The sequence below is a fragment of the Octopus bimaculoides genome, chromosome 8 (assembly GCF_046866305.1).
Source record: "Octopus bimaculoides isolate indiv1 chromosome 8, ASM4686630v1, whole genome shotgun sequence".
Lineage (NCBI taxonomy): Eukaryota > Metazoa > Mollusca > Cephalopoda > Octopoda > Octopodidae > Octopus > Octopus bimaculoides.
Window position 1 is genome coordinate 51,988,209 of NC_142935.1, and position 25,745 is coordinate 52,013,953.

Here is a 25,745-nt window from a genome sequence, read left to right on the forward strand (position 1 = left end):
GTATAATAAATACTACATACACTGGTGCCATCTTAACTCTGTATTTTGTCAGTGTTGAAGTGCAAGTATTCCAAGGTATATTGTTAATTGTGAAATTGTACTTAATGAAGAAACAACTAGAAATTAAGCTGCTGTCAGCTGAAATACATAAATATTAACCTCCTTTATAACTAAAAGATTATGATTAGACTCGGTCTGTTTAATAAATATGCTAAAAGAACATGATTTCTGCTAATTATAAGGAAAACTGGACTCGTATACAAGATTCAAAAAATCAGGTTTGTATGGGATTGCTCTCAGTTATAAATTTATCTTCCTGTATGAATGAAAAGGTTTATAAAACTATTTCAGAGTCACATTCAAAATTTTTGCTGTGGTTGTTGTTTCTCCATTGATTACTGATTGTTTGTGTTGCTATTTTGTTAGCTTGCAGCTCTAAACTGAAGTCCTACAGTTGGATATGGAGATGGCAATGTGAAACCATTCCAGCTGAATCTCTACATCAATCGTATTCTTCAATCAGAACATGACAACAAAGTCTTTAACAAAACAATTGAAAATTACAAAAAAAAATATATAAGTTGTTCATAAAAATTATTTCAGTCTGGCAAGGTAGAAGTTAGTGTATTTATCATAAAAACTATTTATATCACTATCCAATAAACCAACTAGATTGTCTTTTGGTTGGAAGCTATCAAGACGTATTTATTTTTTAGGCTTCTAAGCAATTAATATCTCTGTAATCATTACAACTCAATCACTTTCTATCTATTTTCTCTGTAGTCTTTGCTAAACAGTAAAATGAAAAATTGGCTTAATAATGCTTGTAAATGTACTTGTTCTCTCAACTATGTTGTTGATGTTTAGCAATGTGTCACTGTCTTCTCTGAGATAACAGGAAATTCTTTGTTCGACTTGGATTATAACAATATATTGTTTCAGTGTATTGTAAGAAATCATTATTATTAGTCAGTCATCTTAATTTCATTTCATGCTTTCACTCCATTACTGAGCACAGTTATGTATGCTTTGGGTATGTGCAGTATTTTGTTGTTATTGTTTCTATTGTACAGAAGATGCTCCACATAGTGTTTGCAGTTCTTAATGTATTTTCTGTGATATGCATATTTGTAAATCCTAGGGTTCTGATTATATGTTTCTCTGCATTTTTTTCCCATTTTCCTTCACAAGGCACCTATTATTATAAGGATTGTTTTTGTTTTCAACCTTCACAGTCAGGTTATCTCTATTTCCACATCTTTATATTTGGATAGTTTCTCCATTTCTTTTAGAGTTAACATCATCATCTGTCGGGTGTAGTATGTCAATTAGAAGCCTTCTTGGTGGTCCTTGACAGCAATTTCTGGTTAGTTAACCTTGATATTCCTGTTTGTGTGTGTAGTGGCATATACCAAAGTGTGGTGACTTTCTCATTCTCTGACTTTTTTTTTTCTGGTGTATGCTTCTACCAATTCTTTTCTGATGGTGTTCTCTAATGCTGGCATAATTTCCAGTACGCATAAGCCTTGTAGATGTATTCTTTCTTAGGTAAGGTGGAGTAGCCATACACAACATGGTCAATTGTATTATCTCATCTCCATATATTTTACATTCCTTGAATTCTGCTTTATTATATGCTTTTGCTAGTTTCTGGTCAAAAGCCTTCATCCTGTACCACAACCAAGAACCTTGCAGTCTTATGCTTCTTAGACAGCCTTACAATTTTTCTTTGTCTCCTTCTACTCTGTTCAGCTTTTACAGTTATTGACATGGGACTTTTTTTGTTATTGCTTTATCATGGCCCCATTCTGTAGCCCCGTTTTCAGCTTGGTTTTGTTTTAGTCTTTTCACAATTTCTATTCTAGGTTCTTTTCTTTCATAACTAACTTTCATTTCAGACTCCATCTTGTATTTGTTAGCTTCCTTGAAAACAGAAAAGTTGTTTGCTCATGTTTTGTAGCTATCTATATTAATTTTCCATTATTCATTTCTATATATTTTTTCTTGTCCCACAGTGGATATTTTATCATGGTTTTCCAACTGCATAAGGTCCATATCTTCGTGTATTCATAATATATATAATCTTTCTATATCAGATTTTGAGTGGCTTATACTGAATGTGATTATTATTTTTCTTGTTTTCTTTTCTAATCTTGTTAGTTCATTTAGCATCCAGTTGAGAATATTATTACTTGAACTTATTACTGGGACAGCTCAATATTTATAACTTTTACCTTATTTTTTTCATTTAGCTCTGTCTTTAATATTCTTTTCTAATCTTTTCTTTCAAGTACGTTATACACTGTCTAATTGAATGACTCCTAAGTATGTGTATGTCCATGTTTGGTTTAATTCTCTTACCTCATGTTTCTTTATCTAACATCATATGTAGCATTCTTAATTAATTTTTGTCTATTCAAGGTTGTCTTGGTGTGCTTTTCTTATCCTAAAATCTCTTTATCAATTTCTTCAGCAAATTCACACACTGTCTAATGTGGTCTTCATAGTTCTTTATAATCAGCAGCATGCAACTTGAGGCCATCCCTATACAAGATATAGTTGATTGTCTTAGCCATAGTGCATTAATCTACCTCCTGTTTTGTTTAGCATGTCAGGTAAAGGCATCAGTGCCAGACAGAAAAGGAGTGGAGAGAAATAATCCCCTTGGAATATTTTTCTAATAGAGGTGGTTTACTTTTTCTGAAAAATTGTTTACTGTCATATTTACTCCAGACATGTTTTCCCATAGCGTCCTGCTTCTGGTAGTCAATTCATGCCATACTCAAACCCTTTTCTCCTGCAGTACTCTTTTATAGCTCTGTTAATCTTCACAACCATATGAGCCTTTGTAGCATCCCTTTTTGCTCTGAAAACAGGTTTATTCTTCTATATTCTTTTACTGGTTTCAGTCATTTGACTGTGGCCATGCTGGAGCACTGCCTTGAAGAGTTTTAGTCAAACAAATTGACCCCAGGACTTATTTTTTAAGCCTAGTACTTATTCAGTTGATCTCTTTTGATGAACTAGTCAGTTACAGGAACATAAACACACCAACACTGGTTGTCAAGCAGTGATGGCAGAGGAGGCAAACACAGACACAAAAGACACACACACACACACACAAATATATTTATTCTTTGATGTTACATTTTTTAGGCTGTGGCCATGCTGGGGCACCACGATGGGCTCCTTTCAGTTTCCATCTACCAAATATACTCACAAGGCTTTAGTTGGCCCAAGGCTACAGTAGAAGACACTTTCCCAAGGTGTCACACAGTGGGACTGAACCTGGGACCATGTCTTTGGGAAGCAAACTTCTTAAACATCAAGTTGACAGAATTGTTAGAGCATCAGGAAAAATCTTTGCAGCATTTCTCCCAGCTCTTAGCATTCTGACTTCAAATCCTGCTAAGAACTTTGCCTTTTATCCTTTTACAAGTGGTCATTAAAATAAAATACCAGTTAAGTTCTTGGATAGATATGATATATTATTCCTTCCCCCAAGATGTGTGGTTTTGCAACTGTTAGAAATTGGTATAATTGTTAGAATGTCAAATAAAATAACTTGTATATTCATTCTGACACTTTACATTCTGAGTTTGAATTCTGCCAGGATCAACTTTACTCTTTCATCCTTTTGGGCTCAATAAAATAAAGTACCATTCTAGTATTAGATATAGTTAACGGTATTAACTAACCTCCTACCACCAAATTTCAGACTTATAACTATGCTAGAAATATAATAATGATAATGAAAATAATAATTATTATTATTATCTCTGCCTTAGCGAAGGCGGAGGTATTGTTTACAGTCGTGTTTGTCTGTTTGTGGACAAGATATCTCAAGAACCACTGGAGAGATTCAGATTAAACTTTCAGGGATGTTTGGCCTTGTGATTGGCATGAACTGATTAGATTTTGGGGTCGATTTGGTACTGGACAAGGATTCTGGATTATTTTTCCTGTTTTTATTAATCTTTGAGAGCAGTCGGGTTCATATTTAGTATTCTCATTTGTGAGAGCAGTCGAGTTTATTTCAGATATTCTCATTTTAAAAATCATCTCTGGCTAATCATTGAGAGTGTCATCATCATCATCATCATTATTATTAAGGTGATCAGCTGACAGAACCATCAGAACACCAGGCAGATTGTTTAGTGGCTCTTCATCCATCTTTTCAATCCGAGTTCAAATTCCACCAAGGTTAACTCTGCCTTTCATTTTTCAGTTATTAAAGTAAGTACCAGTCAAGTACTGGGTTGATGTAATTGACTAGGATCCCACTTCCCATAAATTTCAGGCCTTGTGTCTATAATGGAAAGATTATTATTTATTATTAGGGTTTCAGGGAAATCTCAGACAGCAGGGTTCCTCAATTATCCTTTGAGGCTTTCCTGTATCAGGAGGGCTACATCTCTATCATCCATCCCGCCATTTTCTTTTTTTTTTTCTATCTTTGTATGCTATGCATATGTCCCTTCTTCTTCAGTGTATACTGTGTATAATTACTTTTTTCTTTCTTTCTTTTTTATCATTTCATTAATATATGTAAACTCCCACACTTTATATCTGCCTCTGTGTTGTTTCCTCATCCTTTGCCCTTGTAGCAAATAAATGAAATCATTATTATTATTATTATTATTGCTGGTGGTGGCAGTGGTCGGTTGAATGGCAGAATAAATGGAAACCCAGACAAAACCATGATATTTGAAGTGAAAATGTTATACATTTCCACTTCAAATATCATCCTTGCATTTTTCAAAAAACAAATCAATAAAATAGATAACAGTCATCTCCTGGGGTTAATTTAATCATTATGCTGTGATGTTATGTCTTAAGTTAGACATTCTGGTGTTAGAATAGAAATATTACTTAAATTGCCAACAGAAAGAACACCCAGCTGTAGAAGATCTGCCTCTACAAATTTCATTAGACCCATCCAAACATGGAAAAGGTGACATAAAGTGATGATGGTAACTATATATATATATATATATATATATATATATATATATATATATATATATATATATATATATATACACACACACACACACACATATGGGTACAGGACGTCACCAACAGGAAACAACATGAAATATGAAAACAAATGAGTTAAATACGCAAACAATAAGAGAAATGGAAAATAGGACAAGTAACACAAAAAAACAACCCTTTACAGTTGTCGGCTGTCTATCTACTTATTTCAAGCATGATGGCTACTACTTCACTCCTGTCATTACCACATGCGATATATCACTACAATGACTACAAATACTAGGTACTTCTGCAACCAATGAAATTAAATGCCACTAGTAGGGTTGTTATTATTAATATTAACAATATACTGATGATAATAATATGATAATGATACTAATGATGTTGATGCTTCTACCAGGCTTTTCTTTGTTGTCGTCTTCTTTTCTTCTCTTCCTGGTCAGAGAAGACAGTCACTGAGTCACTGAGTTTTTGTTGTGTTAGCTTGTTGTTTTTTTTTTTTATATCTGGTGTTGAAGATGTTTGGGGAAACTGTTTGGTGGTAGTGGTGATGGTACAGTTGTGGAAATAGTGTGAAGAATAATAAAGTTAGGAAGTGTGTAGAGGGATGTAAAGTGTGAGTGGTGTGAGGAGGACAAAAAGAAAGATGGAGGGCATTGTGGTTATAAGAACAGACAGAGAATGTTGTAGTTGGGAAAGACAAGGAGGAGGCGGTGGTTAGTGTTGAAAAATTAGTCAATGGGGGATGGTTGGAATGATAGGAATAGATCTGGTGAGGTAACCCTGGATGATTCTAGTGGCAGTGGTAATGGTGGTGGTGGCAATATCTTCAGCTGAGTCAGTTGCTCAGGAAAGAAGGGGTTAGGAGGGGAGGTTGGATAGGGAGTTACAGAACGATTGTATAAAAGACGGAGTGAAGCTCCCAACATGCCAAATCCCTTTATTCCTAACCCTTATAATCTTCCATATATTCCACCCCCAAGCTTCTCAGTTATCTCCACAATATAGTCCCACCACCACCACTGGTTATAACGAAACAGTGTGGCACCCTGCAGGGAAAACATCTTTTATGGATGGTTGGTTAGTTGGATGGTTCGGTGGCGGGTTGCACTCTTGCACCCACCCTCTCTCCCCTGCTCCCTCCTTCTTTCAGTACTCCCTCCCCCCTTCCTCACTCTCGGCTTCACTCCCTCTGCCTCGCTCACTCCCTCTGCCTCACTCACTCTCGCTTTCTCTCCCTTTCACTCTTTCCTCTCCCTTCCTCACTCACACTCTCCTCTCTCACTCGTTTTCTCTCTCCCTCCTTTCTCCTTTCTTCTCTCTCTTCTCACTCACTCACTCTGTCTCCCTCCTCTCCTATTTCCCTGCCTCACCCACACCTCCCCTTCCCCCCACCAACCCACACCCACCTCCACTACTGTTCTCCTCACCATTTAACTATATTACTACTGGTATTAAACATCCCCATTGCAACCAACAATACCACCAACACAGCTATCACTGTTAAACATAAAACATGTTCATTGTTTTGGGCTCAAGTCTGTTTGCATATTATGTACGTATATATGTATGTATATATGCATGAATCAACATATATATACATACATACATTATGTGTGTGTGTTTGTCAGTGCATGCATTTGTATCTGCAAAGTGAGAAGGAAGAAAAGTCAGGTTTAAACAGCATGATGTCAACAACAACAATGATTATGTTTGTAAGGATATAGGATGGTATATATATATGTATGAAACGTGAATCTTTTTTCTACTCCCACCACCAAATTTATCATCATCCTTGTTCTTTTAAATAATGAACCTCACTTTCCACACACAGACATACATATATATATATATATATATATATATATATATATAACTAATTTAGAGACAAACCACCTATATATATATATATATATCCACACGAATGCATTTGCATACAAATACACACAATTTGTACACACACACGTATATATTTGCGAACATGCATGTATATTTGCAAATACATACATGTGTTTATGCAGATACATATATCTGCATTACAAACTCACACATGTCCTTATACACATTTATGCACACATACATTCATACACTACAAAATAGCTGATATGTTTAGTTTTTTATGTAGCTAACCCCACCCACTACATCTGCTTGTAATCCACTCTTTACATGTACACGCCTTCTTTTCTCCTCTGTGTATTGTCTATTAAAACTGCAGCAAATCTGTGTGACAACTTCATGATGCAGTCTGCTACTGTCTTGTGTGTGTATATTTGTGTATGTGTTGGTGTATGCATGTATGTGTATATGTGCGTGTATATGCATATATATATATGTATAGTATGTGTATTTGTGTATATGTGTGTGTGTGTGTGTGTGTGTGTGTGTATACATATATTCATATATGTCTGTGTGTATGTATATATGTGCATGTGTGTGTATATATATATATATATTTATATTCATGTGTGTACATGTATGTATTTGTATGTGCATATGAGTATGATTCCTTGTTATGTGTATGTATGTGTGTATATATATATATATATATATATATATATATATAAATAGATGTATGTCGGTGAAAGATTGTATGTGAATTAATATTTAATTTCTGCTTATTAAATGAGATATCGAGTTGTAGGAGAGAGAGAGAGAGAAATGTTTAAAGTTTCTTTCATTCTGAAGAATGTGATAAGCAAAAAATATTTAAGTGTGTGAATGGAAATCTAATAAATTTTATATTATCTATTTCTTCATCATAAGTTCTATTTCTTCATCTATTTCTTCATCTATTTCTTCATCTATTTCTTCATCATAAGAGAATTTCAGCTGGCACAAATTCATTAGGAGGAGAATCGACCAACCAAATAGATTTTTGGTTCATATTCCACAACTGGTACTACATTTTATCCCAAGACACTTAACTGTGGCAACTTTAGTTCTTCAGAAGTTTTCTTCATTTTCACACCCTCTCTTTCTCTCTCCATGTCTCTCCCTCTCTCCATGTCTCTCCCTCTTTCCCGTGTCTCTCTCTGTCTCACTTGCTCTCTGTCTCACACTATCTCTCTCTGTCTCTCACTATCTCTCTCTGTCTCTCACACTATCTCTCTCTGTCTCTCACACTATCTCTCTCTGTCTCTCACACTATCTCTCTCTCTCTCACACTATCTCTCTGTCTCTCACACTATCTCTCTCTGTCTCTCACTATCTCTCTGTCTCTCACACTATCTCTCTCTCTCTCACACTATCTCTCTCTGTCTCTCACACTATCTCTCTCTGTCTCTCACACTATCTCTCTCTGTCTCTCACTATCTCTCTCTGTCTCTCACACTATCTCTCTCTGTCTCTCACACTATCTCTCTCTGTCTCTCACACTATCTCTCTCTGTCTCTCACACTATCTCTCTCTGTCTCTCACACTATCTCTCTCTGTCTCTCACACTATCTCTCTCTGTCTCTCACACTATCTCTCTCTGTCTCTCACACTATCTCTCTCTGTCTCTCACACTATCTCTCTCTGTCTCTCACACTATCTCTCTCTGTCTCTCACACTATCTCTCTCTGTCTCTCACACTATCTCTCTCTGTCTCTCACACTATCTCTCTGTCTCTCACACTATCTCTCTCTGTCTCTCACTCTTTATCTCCCTCTCTGTCTCTCACTCTTTATTTCTCTGTCTCTCACTCTTTCTTTCTCTGTCTCTCACTCTTTATCTCTCTCTGTCTCTCACTCTTTATCTCACTCTTTATCTCTCTCTGTCTCTCACACTTTATCTCACTCTTTATCACTCTCTGTCTCTCACACTCTATCTCTCTGTCTCTCACACTCTATCTCTCTGTCTCTCACACTCTATCTCTCTCTGTCTCTCACTCTATATCTCTCTCTGTCTCTCACTCTATATCTCTCTCTGTCTCTCACTCTATATCTCTCTCTGTCTCTCACTCTATATCTCTCTCTGTCTCTCACTCTATATCTCTCTCTGTCTCTCACTCTATATCTCTCTCTGTCTCTCACTCTATATCTCTCTCTGTCTCTCACTCTATATCTCTCTCTGTCTCTCACTCTATATCTCTCTCTGTCTCTCACTCTATATCTCTCTCTGTCTCTCACTCTATATCTCTCTCTCTCTGTCTCTCACTCTATATCTCTCTCTCTCTGTCTCTCACTCTATATCTCTCTCTCTCTGTCTCTCACTCTATATCTCTCTCTCTCTGTCTCTCACTCTAAATCTCCCCCTCTGTCTCTCACTCTTTCTTTCTCTGTCTCTCACTCTTTCTTTCTCTGTCTCTCACTCTTTCTTTCTCTGTCTCTCACTCTTTCTTTCTCTGTCTCTCACTCTCTATCTCTCTCTGTCTCTCACTATCTCATACACTCTTCTTCCCTCTCTCTCTCTCTCAACATTATCACTTACCTAGAAACCAGAAACCAGATTACCATTCCTCAATGTGATCACTTCTCTCTCAACCTGAAAGGCAAAATAAACATACAGACTAACAGACAAAACCTCAGAGAGAATAAGAAAATTCAGTTAATCTCTTTTTTTCTTCCATACTCGCATGGGTTGGATGGTTCGACAAAAACTGATGAGCCAGGGGACTGCACCATGCTTCAGTGTCTGCTTTGGCATGGTTTCTTCAGTTGGATGCTTTTCCTAACATTTACATAAAATTATAAATTATCTACTGATAGTAATTTAAATATTCAGTGTTCCCTGAATAGGTTGAGACACTTGACAATTCTCAATTACAATTTCTTCACATAATTTTTTTTTACTTATGAGCTACAATTTAAGAGTCTTGAAGTAGAATTAATAGTATGTTGTTCATGTATAGCCCTAGGTCAGATTTCATTGAGCAAACCTATGGTTAAATGCTTTACAGCCCTAATCAACCTGTGTTTTTATAACTAAGGTTTCATTTTTCCATTTTCCAGTGTGTATCTTTTATCTTTCACTTATTTCAGTTATTGAACCACTGCGATACGGGGGCACAGCCCTGAAAGGTTTAATTGAATGAATTGACTCCAGTACTTACTCACAATCACAAAGTAGTGAGTTTGATTCCTGGACTGGGCTGTGTGTTGTGTTCTTGAGCAAGACACTTCATTTCATGTTGCTCCATTTCGCTCATCTGTAGAAATGAGTTGTGATGTCACTGGTACCAGGCTGTATTGGCCTTTGTTTTTCCCTTTCCCTTGGATAACATCGTTGGCATGGAGTGGGGCAACTGCTGGTCTTCCATAAACAGCCTTGCTTGGACTTGTGCCTCAGAAAGTAACTTTCTAGGTGCAATCCCATGGTCATTCATGACCGAAAGAAGGTTCGGTGTGCTATTTTTCTGTTGAACCCTTCTGCGAAGCCACTAAGCTGTGAGGATGTAAATAAATCAATACTGGTTGTCAAGCAGTGGTGAGAACAAACACAGACACACACGTGTACATACCACATGCACACATACACACACACATAAATATACAACATGCATCTTAGAGTTTCCATCTACCTAATTTATTCACAAGGCATTAGTCAGCCCAAGGTTATAGTAGAAGACACTTACCCAAATTACCATACAGTGAGACTGAACTCTAAGCCATTTGGTTGCAAAGTCAGCTTCTTGTCATACCTGCACGTGTACTTGAAAAAAAACCAAACTGGTAAATGTGATTTGAGGGAGATTTCACTCCTCTTTTTAGCAGATTAAGAAACCATGTGTATTGAAGCTCCATTATTGGTTCAGGATTAAACAGAGTAAACAAAAAATCTTTGCAGTGTTTAGTTGTGTTTAAGTTCTGAGTTCAAATCCTACCAAGGTCAACATTGCTTTTCGCCAGTTGATTAGATTCACCTCAGTACACAACTGGTGCTTAATTTATCGACCCCAAAAGGATGAAAAGTAAAGTCGACCTCAGCAGAATTTGATCTCAGAACATAGTAACAGGCAAAATACTGCTAAGCATTTCATCCAACATGCTAATGATTCTGCCAGCTTGCTGCCTTGATGACTGTAAATAATAATGCAAGCAATGTTGTTGGATTCCTGTCTTCCATGGTGAAATATTCCTTTGTGTGGAAACCAGTGAAGGTTGACATCAGAAGGGGCATCCGATCTAACTCATTGAGTCAATCTGACCCATTCAATCATAAGAAGGTGATATAGATGATGATGATGATATTCTGAAACAAAAGTAGGGAGGTCTTTTAGTTGCAGAAACAAATTGCAAGTGCATAAGAACCTGTAGGTTGACTTCTGAACTGAAAAACAGAAAAATGAATCAAAAACATTATAAATTCATAGGTATGTAAATTATATCAAATAGTTGCTTTTGTCTTAAAACTCAAACCACCGACCCATTTTTTTTTTTCTTTCCATATGGGTTTTTAAAGATTTCATGAGTAGATTGTTTCAAACTGGACTATAAGCACAAAATTCCTCACTGGAATTAACTCACTCTTGAGTTAAAAGCTGTTGTTGAGGGAGATTTTACTATTGTATTAAGCCAACCATATGATAACATAGAAGTTCATACACAGTTGTTCCTAACAACAAAGCACTCAAATTCTTTATAAATAAAATAAAATAAAAAAAGTTTGCTAGACTTTAGTCATAAATTTACATACATACTACTGTCATGTGACACAGGGAAATTCTGTGTTTGTATATATATATATGTGTGTATGTGTGTGGAGAGAGAGAGAGAGAGAGATACAAATATAATTAAAAAGTCACTGTAAATTTGTTATTTTTCTTTTCAATTCAAAGCTTTTCGAGTTTGACATAGTTTGAAAAATGGTGTGTGTTAAGTGCTTTTCTACGACCCCAGATTTTTCTTTCAAACTGAAGCTATTTTGTTTCCATCCCTAATGCTTTCAGATAAGCTCCGTGATAAACTTCACACACCCACTCACATACCAATCTCTGATGGCATGCCTCTGTAAAAAACAAAAATATTCTTTGTCTCTTATATAATGGTTTCACATTTTAGCACAGTGCTGGTAGTTTTTGAGGGGAGGGAGAAATTGATCTCGTCAACCCAAGTATTTGGCCCCCCGAAAGGATGATTTTGTCCATCCTTGTTCTGAATTCAAATTCTGCTAGGGTTGATTAAGCATTTCATCCAACGTACTAACCATTCTGCCAACTCTCTGCCTCTGTTTCTTACATATAAAGTATGAGGACTGTTGTACATTAAAAGTATGTTGTATATTAAAGGTCACTTTGAAAAGAAACCAGTCAGTCAGCAGTCTGGTTTTTATTCTGATTATAGCCATTTCACCTTTGTTGTTGTTGGCACTCCTTCGCTTACGACGTCAAGGGTTCCAGTTGATCCGATCAATGGAACAGCCTGCTCGTGAAATTAACATGCAAGTGGCTGAGCCCTCCACAGACACGTGTACCCTTAACGTAGTTCTCAGGGATATTCAGCGTGACACAGTGTGATAAGGCTGACCCTTTGAATTACAGTCACAACAGAAACAGGAAGTAAGAGTGAGAGAAAGTTGTGGTGAAAGAGTACAGCAGGGTTCGCCACCATCCCCTGCTGGAGCCTCGTGGAGCTTTAGGTGTTTTTGCTCAATAAACACTCACAACGCCCGGTCTGGGAATCGAAACCGTGATCCTATGACCGCGAGTCCGCTACCCTAACCACTAGGCCATTTTGCCTCCACAGTCATTTCACCTATATATACCAGAACATCAAAGAAGGCAGTTACCGCTCAGTATTTCATGCTCACTACCTTGAAGATTTTTAAAACTCATATAGTGAGTTATAGATAAACTACAGACTGTTGTGGGTCAGCTTAGGTACTTTGCATTCTCTTAATTTTATCATTTTCCATGACATAATCAAGAGGAGGAAGAGCAATGGTCATGACCCTGGTCTTTTGCAGGGTTTATTAGCCAGGTGGGAGTAAAGGACAGTTATTCTCAATCTGAAGACCTGGTTAGAATGCTTGTAACCGCAGACTCTTTTATAGGCACAAAAGGATCCAGTAAACTCTAAAGGCACTACTCCCAGTATTCTCTTTATCAGCCTCAGAAGTAAAAAAAAAATTTTTTTAAAGGTGGGGCGGGCTAAAGTGAATATATGCAAGATTTAAGCTCAGAACACAAAGAGATGTGACCAAATACCTCAATATATATGAAACATAACGTTATTTGTTATTGGAGTGTGTGACAGAGATGGTATTGTACCAGGCTAAATTCCTTGCAGCATTTAATTACATTCTTTTACATTCTGATTTCAAATTCCTGCTTAAAAAATTGATCATGCCACTCCAGAGACAATAGATTTAGTACTAGTCTTATACTGAGTTGATATCAATCACTTATACAGCACTCTTTGCAAGTTTATAACTTTATGTCATTGTTAGGCAATCTGGTGGAGTGACATAGATAGCAGTGCTGGACTGAATTATGTTCAATATTTATTTATGTTTCTTTATTCTCTTTGTTCAAAACCTAGCAAATCAACTCTGCTTTTTTGTTTACTCTTTTACTTGTTTCAGTCATTTGACTGTGGCCATGCTGGAGCACCGCCTTAAGTCGAGCAAATTGATCCCAGGACTTATTCTTTGTAAGCCTAGTACTTATTCTATCGGTCTATTTTGCCAAACCGCTAAGTTACGGGGACGTAAACACACCAGCATCAGTTGTCAATCGATGTTGGGGGTACAAACACAGACACACAAACATATACACATATATACATATATACGACGGGCTTCTTTTAGTTTCCGTCTACCAAATCCACTCACAAGGCTTTGGTCGGCCCGAGGCTATAGTAGAAGACACTTGCCCAAGGTGCCACGCAGTGGGACTGAACCTGGAACCATGTAGTTCGTAAGCAAGCTACTTACCACACAGCCATTCCTACGCCTACATTTGCTGAAAATCTGCAACTTTCTACCAACGTTAGAAATTTTGGTTTCAAATTTTGACACAAGGCCGGCAATTTCGAGAGATGGGTTAAGTTGAGTACATCAACCCGTGTTAAACTGGTGTTTATTTTATTGACCCCACCAAAAGGTTGAAAGGCAAAGTCAACATCAGTGGAATTTGAACTCGGAACATGAAGATAAATGAAATGATGCTAAGCATTTTGCTCAGCATGCTAACGATTCTACCAACTTGCCACCTTCAATGTTAGAAATACTGATTTCAAATTTTGGCACAGGGCCAGCAATTTTGGTGGGGAGTGTGTCAGTTATATCGACCCCAGTGCTTAACTGGTACTTATTTTACCAACCTTGAAAGGATGAAAGGCAAGGTCAACCTCAACGGAATTTGAACTCAGGACGTGAAGACAGATGAGATACTGCTAAACATTTTACACAGTTTGCTAACGTTTCTGCCAGCTTGCTGCCTTAGCAATGTTAGAAATATTAACAACATTAACAGAGGTGCAGGAGTGGCTGTGTGGTAAGTAGCGTGCTTACCAACCACATGGTTCCGGGTTCAGTCCCATTGCGTGGCATCTTGGGCAAGTGTCTCCTACTATAGCCTCGGGCCGACCAAAGCCTTGTGAGTGGATTTGGTAGACGGAAACTGAAAGAAGCCCGTCGTATATATGTATATATATGTTTGCGTATCTGTGTTTGCCCTCCCCCAACATCGCTTGACAACCGATGCTGGTGTGTTTATGTCCCAGTAACTTAGCGGTTTGGCAAAAGAGATCGATAGAATAAGTACTAGGCTTCCAAAGAATAAGTTCTGGGGTCGATTTGTTCGACTAAAGGTGGTGCTCCAGCATGGCCGCAGTCAAATGACTGAAACAAGTAAAAGAGAGTAAAAGAAATTATTAATTCAGATAAACATAGAAGTTCCCAGCAAACTGATTCCACAGTTTGGTATTAATTTCCTGTTGTAGCCATCTTATACCCTCTTTCTGCTGACTTTTGGGAAATACAAGAACGTCTTCCCAAATATATACAGAGGCATTAACTTCATGCCTCTGTGAGAATCAATCATCTTCATCATTATCTTTAATCCAGTAGTGGATTCTGGGAGAAGTCAAGTGTGACTTGGTTTCAATTTCACTTATGTTACTAATGCCCCATGTGAGGGTCATGGCCACCGCACTTTTCTTCTGCTTCAAAAAGAAAAGTAAAAAAAAAAGATAACAGAAATTCCTGCCGTTAGGTGGACTGTTATACTTGGTGTTAATCCAGCTATAAAATTGACTTGTTAACATCCCAAGATGAAACTGTAAATGTAATCTCAAGTGAGATGTAACGCCTACTTAGGACATGAAAGTTATGACTAAAATAACCGAGGCAAGCGTTTCTCTTTCTCTTCTCCATGTACTCACTCGCTTTCTCTCTCTATCTCTCATTTCTTCTAGATACTCTCGCTCTCTTTATCTTTCTTAGCATCTCTCATTAACCTCTCACCTTTTTCCCAAATTCATTTTTTATGTTCTTTTCCTTCACTCTCTCTCTCCACAACCCTCTCTCTCTTTTTACCACCTTTACCCCATCTCTCTCTCACATCTTTACCTCTCCCCTTCACCTCCCTCATCCACCACCTTTAACTCTTTCTTTACCCCTCTCCCCACCATCTTTGTCTCTCTCCACAAGCCATACCTCTCTTCCATACCTAACTCTCCTTATCATTTCTACCTCTCTGTCTCTTTCTCTGTGTGTCTGTCTGTCTTTCTCTTTCTCTCTCCTCTACCCTCACCAATACAACTACAGTTAGTCCTCCACCACATTTCCAACATCAACCACTATTCGTCCCCCCCACACACACATACACACACACACTATTCAACTACTGTTATCACAGTGAAGAGCTAATTACCTTCACTAACTTAGAAGACTAAGGCGTAGTTTCACAGATGCATAGAACTGTGTAGCTGTTAGCAGCTTTTATCTTGCTTGTGTTGTTGTGCACCAGTTGGTGCTTCCAGTTTAATGAATAACTTTCATCTCAGTTTTACTTCAACATTGTCCTATATATATTTTATTGCAACACTACCACGGTATGTTTTATACTGCTTGATTACTTATTCTATTGACCTTTGACCTAGATGCATGTAAATGTATTGCTGACCCTCAGGGTAAGAGCTGAAATTTGAGACCCTCCATGCCAAATTCTCCACCTTATCTGGCATTCACAACAGATTTATTTGAAGAGGTACGGAGCCAGTTTTTTTTTTTTAAATAAGGGGAAGTTTTGTTGACTGTTGATTTCATTTATATGTTGTTTTATGAATGACAAAAGGTTCGAATGTAAATTCAAACATTGATAATGTTTGAATTTGAAATTATCAATTCAGACAATAGGCTGGACATCTTAGCATTTATAACTTGTTGAGCAGTGTTTTTATCGCAAATTTGTATACCATCTTCATAACTACAGACATATAGTTGCATGTGTGGTTAAAAAGTTTGCTTCACTGCTCTATGACTCTAGGTTCAGTTCCATACTACTGTATCTGTCTTTTTCTACAGTGTGAGACCATTTGAAGCCTTCTGAGTGGATTTGGTAGATGGAAACTGAAAGAAGCTCATCACATGCATGCATCCACGCATGCACAAACACTTTTTTTCCATTCAAGTGGGGTTTTTGACCTAAGATTTTAGATGCTAGCATTTGTAGCTTTTTCTACTTGCAGTGTTAAAACAAGTTATTTCATCTCATAAGTTGCAGTGTTAAAACAACTTATTTCATCTCTCAAAATTTCTAAATTTTCATAACTCTGGCTATATATATATATATATATATATGAAGTATAAAGAAAGGAAAAATTGTAGTTGCAGACGAACTTTAATTCATAATCAAGGTTGGTACAGAACCAATATATACATTCTATATTATAATCCTCATTACATCATCATTTAACAATCATTTTCCATGATAAAGTGGACTGGATGATTTGACAGGAGCTGGCAAGCCAGAAAACTGTATTAGGGTCCACTATCACCTTTAGCATGGTTTTTATGGCTGGGTACCCTTCCTAATGCCAACCACTTTACAAAGTGGACTAAGTGCTTTTTACGTGGCATCAGTACCAGCGTGGCACATATATATTGCTTTGAACACACACACACACGGAAGATTAGGAGAAATATTACTTTGCTTAAAAACAAGTGCAGGTTGGCAACAGGAAGGCCATCTGGCTGTAAAATGTCTCTCTCAATGAATTTCATATAACTCATGTAAACATGGGAAAGAGGACTTCAAAAAGCTAATGATGATGATGATGCTGTCTCCAGGAAGTATGACTAATACTTCTAGCGCTTATTACCTGTTTTACTATTGTTTCAAATATGTAGCATATATTTTTGGATATTCAGCATAGACTGTTTCAAAGCCTAGTATCATCTCTCCTCTAACCCCAATGCACTAAGATTGCTAACATCACAACATCTTTCCCACATGCGTAATTTTATTTATTAAATAAAACTAACATGAAATTGAGAGAACAATTGTTTTAAAATCTGTTTCATGATTTATAGTTTGTTCACTCTGAAAATTACAGCAAAATATATGACACAGTTAATGTAACCAAAGAAAAGCAAATAACAAATAGTAATAATTGGAAGATTTTAGTTATTTTTGTTTAACTAAAATTTGATATGTTGAAATTCTAGCTGTCAAAAGACTAGAAATTTAACTGTTTGTCAAAATCCCAGAATATGAAAACAAAATAACAACAGAATACAAATAGACCTTTGTAGTGCTGTTTTAAATCTGGGTATTTCTTATTGTGCTTATATTTATTTGAACTGTGCTAATTCTATTTTTTGTGGTTAGAATTGAGTAGGATGATGGTTGGCTCTGTAGTGGCAGCCAGTCTTCCAACTGTATGAAGGATACTGTGTTTCCATTGAGTTCCCCTCCCCACCACCATTGCTGATGCTATCTGTTGGTCATGATTCCTAGCAGAAAATTTGGATATTTACACATGTAATTATATTGGTAATTTGGATATTTGTATATGTGATGTATAAATTCTCTATAACGGATGACCTAAACTTACAATGATGGAGTGGGAGTAATGCGGAATTTTTTTTTTTTTTTTTTTTTTTTAGCTAGATATAGAAGAAGTGAAACAGAGTAATAGACCTTACATAGGGTTACTACACTACAATAATTGCAGTAATTGAATTCATGCCTATACAGTCAGCACTTAAGGCTCACTGCCTCTGTAACTTTTGTCAAAGTATTTTTATTGTTGAATGCTTTTATATTTATTTCGCTAGTCAATATAAAATGAGTACTGTCTAATGTCATGGGAAAATTTCCTTGTATGCCTTCTGCATGAAGAACATATACTTAAAGTGATGAGCAAAAAAAAAAAAAATTAAATCCATTTACAATTGCACTTGGATTGAAAAGAAAAATCCTTTGCTAGAATTAATGGCAATTTTTGTCAAAGGCAAGAGAGAAAAACTCTGAAATTCAAATGTAATAAAAATTAAATGGAGTAGGGAGGAATTCTAAACTTTTGTTAGTATAGTAGCAACTCTTTTTGTTCTTATCAGATCTCCTCAGCGAAGCATAATCTTAATTGTTTTCGTGCCTAATTGGTACAAACTCGTTTGTTATTAAGGTTTGATCTTAAAACCACCACACCATCACAGCCAATATTTAATCATTCAGGATATTTCTATATCCAGTATATGCAACTGAGTTAGTATTTGATTAAAATAACCACCTATGTATCATACCTAATGTATACACACTCTCAGTAGATCAGTTACTACAGTATATCAACTGTGTATACATTTAGTATGGTACATAGATGGTTATTTTAAATAAAATGAAATTCCTCAATTGTGCATACCAGATTTTTATTCAGTTAGAAGGCTGTTTGCAACATCAGTAAATGTTTCACTCACTTTTTCCTGTATCAATGTCAATGAATTCTTATCCAAGCATTCGATTGGCTGTGTGTACATTCCATTGTAAAGGCTCAAAAGGGCAAAAGTGCATCAGGTGCTCTTAATGGCAAATGCTGGGATGAATTTTCATCTGTCTGATATTTTTTTTGTGTTTTTAACAGAGCAAGTCCATAAGAGCTGTTACCTCAGGAAAAATACTGCAACAACTTGCCAATCAATATGTATATACATTAAGCACAATACATAGATATATATATTATGTGTTTGTGTATCGTCAGTAAATCATGAATCCAAAAAAGGACGCTCTAAGTTATAGAGCACTTGGAATATGTTGATGATGCTTAGTTTGTTTGACTGTGTCATTATACTTGTATTAGCTATGGCAATTAGAGTTGTAAGAAATGGATAAGAAATAAATGTTTTAAAAAGAAGTCCTAGATGAGAAATGCTAAGATTTTAAGTAAAAAATTAAGGCATTTCTTGTATGAAAAAGTTATTTTCACTATATTTTGCCGAGTATCTCCCTCGGTGACTCCTATCATTAATGCTGTTATAAATGTATGTAATTACATTTCAATATTTTTACTTTAAAAAAAAATGACTTTTATCTTCATCAACATTTACATTTTTCTCCTTTATTCTTGTTTCAACAGATACTTTCTGAGATGCTCATCGGTGGACGATAACATTAGTTTTGGACTGCCTGAAAATGATTTTCTGGCAGCCTGTGTGTTTTATTGTTTTTGGAGTTATTCTCCAGATTAAAGGTCAGTGTAAATGTGTAACTTTATTATTTCTTCCATCTGTATTAGCATTTTTCCTTTTTCGCTTTTAATTTACTTGATGTTTGAATACCCAAATGTTACATGCAATCATACAAAGTGGAGTGGATTTTCAAAATTTTCAGATTTAATTTTAAGGAATTGTTCGAACAAGCATTTTAAAATTAGATAGTTTCCACTTCTTGACAATAATTACTCAACTATTAGTCGATGATTAATACATGTGGTTAACTAAATAGACTGAGATAAGTTAAGTTTATTGCCTATAAGCATAATACAATCTTTGTAGCATTGCTCGAAGTAAGAACCACCTGATCACTAGGTGTTAAAGGTGTTATGCCTCTGAAGTCTATAATTGATTTGGAACAGAATAGACGGGGACTGAATTTAAATTTAGAGTGAAAGGAAACTGGGTACAGTCTATAAAATCTCTACTGAAATATTTTGGTTGATTGAGACCATAAGCCTAAGAGGAGTCAACATGGACAGTGGATATTTTCTTATCCAAGATATTTTCTTCACAGGTTACCTCCACAGTCAGAGATCAGCACCTCTTTACACAGCTATCCTTTTCATGATCTGAGATTGTGTGTTGAAATTAAAAGTGGTACCTCCACTATCTTAATAAGTCTTTACTATAATGATAAAGACAATTCCTGTAAGGCTTGAACTCAGAAAATAGAAGTGCATAATTAGATATTACAAGGCATCTGATCTGGCACGCTCTTGCTTCAGTGTCCCAGTCAATAAAATTGTTGATAACATGTTCATTCCCTCCATTAGTCCTTGGCAAGGATCTGATCTTGGCACTGGCAGCTAATGAATCACTCATCAGCAATATTTAATACACATCGCCTTTGCTTATATTGAAGGAAACCCCACAAGTCATTAAGAATGAAACAAACTCCAGATGCAGGGCTGTTAGTACCAAAGACAGTATATGAACTGTTGATGATCTATTAAGTTATTTAAACCATATTCTAATGACTTGGCCAACTGTAATTCTTTTAGAAATAGCTTATTAACCGAAAAGACAATTGAATATGAAGTTCCTGTCTGCTAATAAGAGACAAAGCCTCATCCTGCACGAATATTCCCATGGCAAAAGCAACAACTGCAGTAGTAGTAACAGTGATAGCAGCATATCTACCACCATCTCGCCATTAAACAAAGACAGGAAATAGACAATTGCTATCTAGTTTTGGGAAATACGTGTAAACAACTAGAAATTAATCTGCAATTTCAATTAATAAAGAGAGTATTATTTCCCCCCCCCCCCTTCCAGTGGCCATTTATTAATAATTTCTCGAAAAGTGGTGCTGTCTTCAATTTCAACACCCCCACGCTCTCCTTTTCCTTCTGGCTTTTCCTTATTAATTCAATTACTTCGTGTTTCAGCATTAATAGAAATAATATAGTCATAAAAATGTTCTGCTCCTTCATAGCTTAATATTTCGTCACACCAGCATTTTATGGTTGATGCCATTATCGCTGCTGCTGTTGTTGTTGTTGTTATTTTTATTGAGTCATAATATTGCAAGTTTCTCCAGTGCTGTTGTTGTTCTTCTTCTTCTTGATGATGATGATGAGGCTGATGATAATGATGATGTTTTTAACTGCCACAAGGCCCAACTAAAAGAAAGAAAAACAAAAAGAAATAAGGATATTAATACATAACAAGACATTAGAACACAAACTAAGAGAACAGAACAAAACAGAAATGGAGAGAGGAGGGTGATGTGAAAATGTGATAATTTCATTTCATTAGGCACAAAGACATTTTTGTAAGGAAAAAAGAATATAGTCGATTCATTTGATCCTAGTACTTTGATGAAACTTATTTTATTAACTTGGAAAGGCAAAGTTAGTCTCTGTGTGATTTGAGCAACTACATGAAATGTTGTTTTATATATTATATATCTTGGAGCTGTTCTTGTCTGGTTTTTTAGTCTGCTGGCCTGCTTCTCCACTAACTAATAAGGATTTGCTATAATGTTATTTTATTAATTATAATAAGATATGATAATAGTAATTGTTTTTTATCTTTTACCTGCTTTAGTCATTGGATTGCTACCATGCTGGGGCATTGCCTTGGACAGTTTTAGTCACAGATTGACCTGCAATATTTAAGTCAAGTACTTATTCTGTTGGTCTCTTTTGTCGAATTGCTAATTCATAAGGACATAAACAAACAAACACTGGTTATGTTGTGATGGTGAAGATGCACACACACACACACACACACACACACATACATGGAGATCATCTTTTTGCGTCTGCTTTCCTTGCTGGCATGGATTAGACAGTTTGACTGGAACTGGTAAGCTGAAGAGTTGTACCAAATTCCAGTCTGATTTGACATGGTTTCTATGGCTGGATACCCTTCCTAACCCCAACCACTCTAAGAATGTCATGGGTGCTATTTACGTGCCACCGGCACGGGTGCTTTTATGTGACACCAGTAGCATTAGCCACAACTATGACTTCACTTTACTTGACAAGTCTTCTCAAGTACGGCATATTGCAAAAGGTTTTGGTCACTTGTCATTGCCTCCAGGAGGCCTCACATTTGAAGATCATATTTCATCTCTTTGTCCCATGTCTTCCTGGGTCTACCTCTTCCACAGGTTACCTCCACAGTTAGAGATCAGCACTTCTTTACACAGCTATCCTTTTCATGATCAGAGATCATGTACTGAAATTAAAAGTGGTTGCTGCTTGTAAGACATAAGTTACCCAATCAGAATTACGCAAAGGCTATTAATTTCCTTTAAGCATTTATATGTAATATTGTGTCAAAATTATTGTCGCTTGAAACTTGACCTGTTCATTGGCAAAAATGCAACAGAATATTTTATCAGTGAACTGGTCACAGTTTCAAGCAACAAAAATTTTGACATTTTATTACAAATAAACGTTTAACTTAGTAAAGTTAATGGTCTTTGTGTGTTTCTGAATGGCTTATGTCTTCCATGCTGCAATCATTTTAGTTTAGCACACATAGTAGAAAACACTTGACTAAGGTGCAATGCAGTGGGACTGGACCTGATACCACATGGTTGCAAAATGAGTTTCTTAACTTCACAGCCATGCCTACACCTAAATAATAATGATTCTAGTTTAGGAACAAGGCCAGAAATTTCTGTGAGTAGGAGGAATATGATTGATTTACTTTACTAAGCTTATCAAGACCACAATGATGAAAGGCACAGTTTACCACCCCTGTTGCCTTTATTAATGTTCTTTCATATTTTGAATTCAAATTCAGCTAAGAATTTTGTTTGACACTTTACCAATTCTGCAATTTATAATGATAATAGTTTTGGGACATGGTTATAAAACCTGCTGTTTACAAGCAAACTGGAAATGTAAACACTTGCTATTCATGCAGATCCCTAGAAGTGAAGTGAAATGATTCCATCCAGTAATTATTTCCAAACTGTTAAGAACAGTATATAATGATGATGGTGGTGGTGGTTTCTATTTTGGGTACAGGCCTGAAATTTAATGGGACCAGGGTTAGTTGATACCATAGACTCTCAGTACTAAATAGGTGCTTTATTTTATAGACCCCCAAAGGACAAAAACCAAACTTGACCTTGGCAAGATTTGAACCCAGAACATAAAGAAACAAAATATCCCTATGCATTGTTTTCCTAATCCTCTAGTGATTCTGCCAAATTACTGCTATAATAATAATAATAATAATAATAATCCTTTCTACTATAGCCACTAATTTTGAAATTGTTTATGTCGGGTGCTAGTTGATTATATTAATATTGACCTCCAATACTCAACTGGTACGTATTTCATCGACCCCAAAAAGATGAAAGGCAAAGTCAGCCTCAATGGAATTTGAACTCGGAATATGAAGATGGACAATATTCCACTAAGCATTTTGTCCAGCATGTTAACAATTCTGCCAGCTCACCATCATAATAATAATAATAATCTTTATTTTGGCATAAGGCCAGCAATTTTTAGGAAGTCAATTAAATCTCCCTCCCCCAATGCTCGACTGGTGCTTATTTTGTTGACCCTAAAAGGATGAAAGGCCAAGTAATCCTCATTGGATTTTGAACCCAGAAAGTTTAGACATACAAAATGTTACTAAATATTTTGCCTTGCTGTCTAGTGATTCCACCACTTTAAGAGAAAAGGTTGATAAATATGGAGACCTGAGAATTGAGATCGTTAAAATATGGCAGCTATGAGAGTCAAACATAAAGGTTATCTCTGTTGTCATCAGAGCATTGGGTTCAATACCAGCCAACCTGAAAAAAACATCTGAAAACTTTAGAAATACGCTGTAATCTAGGTGTATTGCAAAAGTTGGCATTACTTGGAACTGCACGCATATTGCATAAAGTACTGTCTGTCTGAGGTCCTTGTTGTGACTTGACAAACCGTACAAACCCCCGGTAGACAATATCTTCAATCAACAACCTCGCAATATTATATACTGTGCGATATCTATAATAATAATAGTAATAGTAGTGGTTTCTAATTTAGGCTCAGGACTAGCAGTTTTATGGGGAGGTGGTTAGTCAATGCCAAAACCCCAGTACTTTACTGGTACTTTATTTTATTGATTCCAAAGAAGTGGAAGCCAATGTTAACTTTAAGTGGAATTTGAACCAGTCATTCTCATGTTAGATAGTTGGATCAGGACTTATTTGAGGCAGGATTTTACAACCAGGTACTCTTTCTGTCACCAATCCTTACTTGTTTTACAAAATAAGTGCTTTTTTTTTTTTTCCATTCAGCCTTGCTCTGTTGGTCAAGTATATTCTGCCACAGACCAGGCCTACCAATGATGGAATGCATGTGAAAGATCTTTGTATCTTCTTTTATCCTTTGTTGTTACACTGTGGTCATGCCGGGGCACTTCCTTGAAAGGTTTTACTTGAACAAATTGACATAAACAAACCAACTGTAGTTATCAAGCAGTGACAAACACAGACGCAAAGACACATACATGTACACATATATCATCATCATCATTTAACGTCAGTTTTCCATGTTAGCATGGATTGAACAGTTTGACTGGAGTTGGTAAGGCGAGGGGCTGCACCAGGCTCCATTGTCTATTCTAGCACAGTTTCTACAGCTGGATACCCTTCCTAATGCCAACCACACCACAGAGTGTACTGGATGCTGTTAACACAGCAGCAGCACAAACACTTTTAATGTGGCACCAGCACTAGTATCAATTCCGTTGTGGCAGACAGGTCTTCTTGAGTACAGTAATGTGCCAGACATCTCCATCCTTAGTTATCTCCTTCATAAGACTCAGTGTCTTGAGATCATCCTTTAGTAGTTTGTCCCATGTCTTTCTAGATCTGTTCCTTCACACACACACACACCTATGATGGACTTCAACTCAGTTTCTTTCTATCAAATTCATTTACAAGGTATAGTTGGCTTGGGACTATAATCGAAGGCATTTGCCCAACGTGCTGTGCAGCTGGACTGAACCCAAACCCATGTAGTTACAAAATGAGCTTCTTAACCACACTGCATGTCTAGGCCTATATTTATAACTAATAACACTGACTAAGTATCAAACATTTCATACTAAAAAAAAAAAAAAACTGGTACTTATTTTATCAACACCTGAAAGATAAAAGACAAGGCTAACATTGTCAGAGTTTGAACACGGAACATAGTTAATTAAATACCACAAGGCGTGATAATAATTTGTTAATTGTCATATAATCTCAGATTTATAAAGAATTTTATGACAATAGTAATTGTTTCTAATTAGAGACAGGGCTCTAATTAATAATTGCGAGTTGTTGAGGTTAGTCAGAACCATCAACTCCCGTACCAGACTGGTATTTTATTTTGTCAACCATCAAAGGGATAAATGGCTAAAATGATCCCAGCAGGTTTTGAATTCAGGATGTATATGATCATATCTAAGTACCACAAACTATTTCATTTTGTCCAGTGCTATAACAGCTGTCTAGCAATCCAATATCTTTAATGAGAAAATGGTTTCTGATTGAGACACGAGACCTGAAATTTGGGGTAGGAGGCTTGTTGATGCCACCAACTACAGTAATTAACTGGTACTTTATTTTATCAAGCCCAAAGGGATAAAAGGACATAGTTGAC

At 36.3% G+C, this 25,745-nt stretch overlaps 1 protein-coding gene across 25 annotated transcripts in view; it reads left to right on the plus strand.

The window, feature by feature from the left end:
* LOC106880564 (latrophilin Cirl) overlaps window positions 1–25,745 on the plus strand; it is a 445,635-nt gene that overhangs the window by 330,139 nt on the left and 89,751 nt on the right. For 16 of the 25 annotated variants that reach the window (XM_052970092.2, XM_052970094.2, XM_089356449.1 and 13 more), the window contains one exon: window positions 19,497–19,610. In XM_052970092.2, the coding sequence (XP_052826052.1) occupies window positions 19,553–19,610 (58 nt within the window). In that variant the 5' untranslated portion in view covers window positions 19,497–19,552. Of the gene's footprint in view, window positions 1–16,022; window positions 16,130–19,496; window positions 19,611–25,745 lie in introns of all 25 variants that reach the window. The other 9 variants (XM_089356433.1, XM_089356444.1, XM_089356450.1 and 6 more) reach the window with 1 other exon arrangement.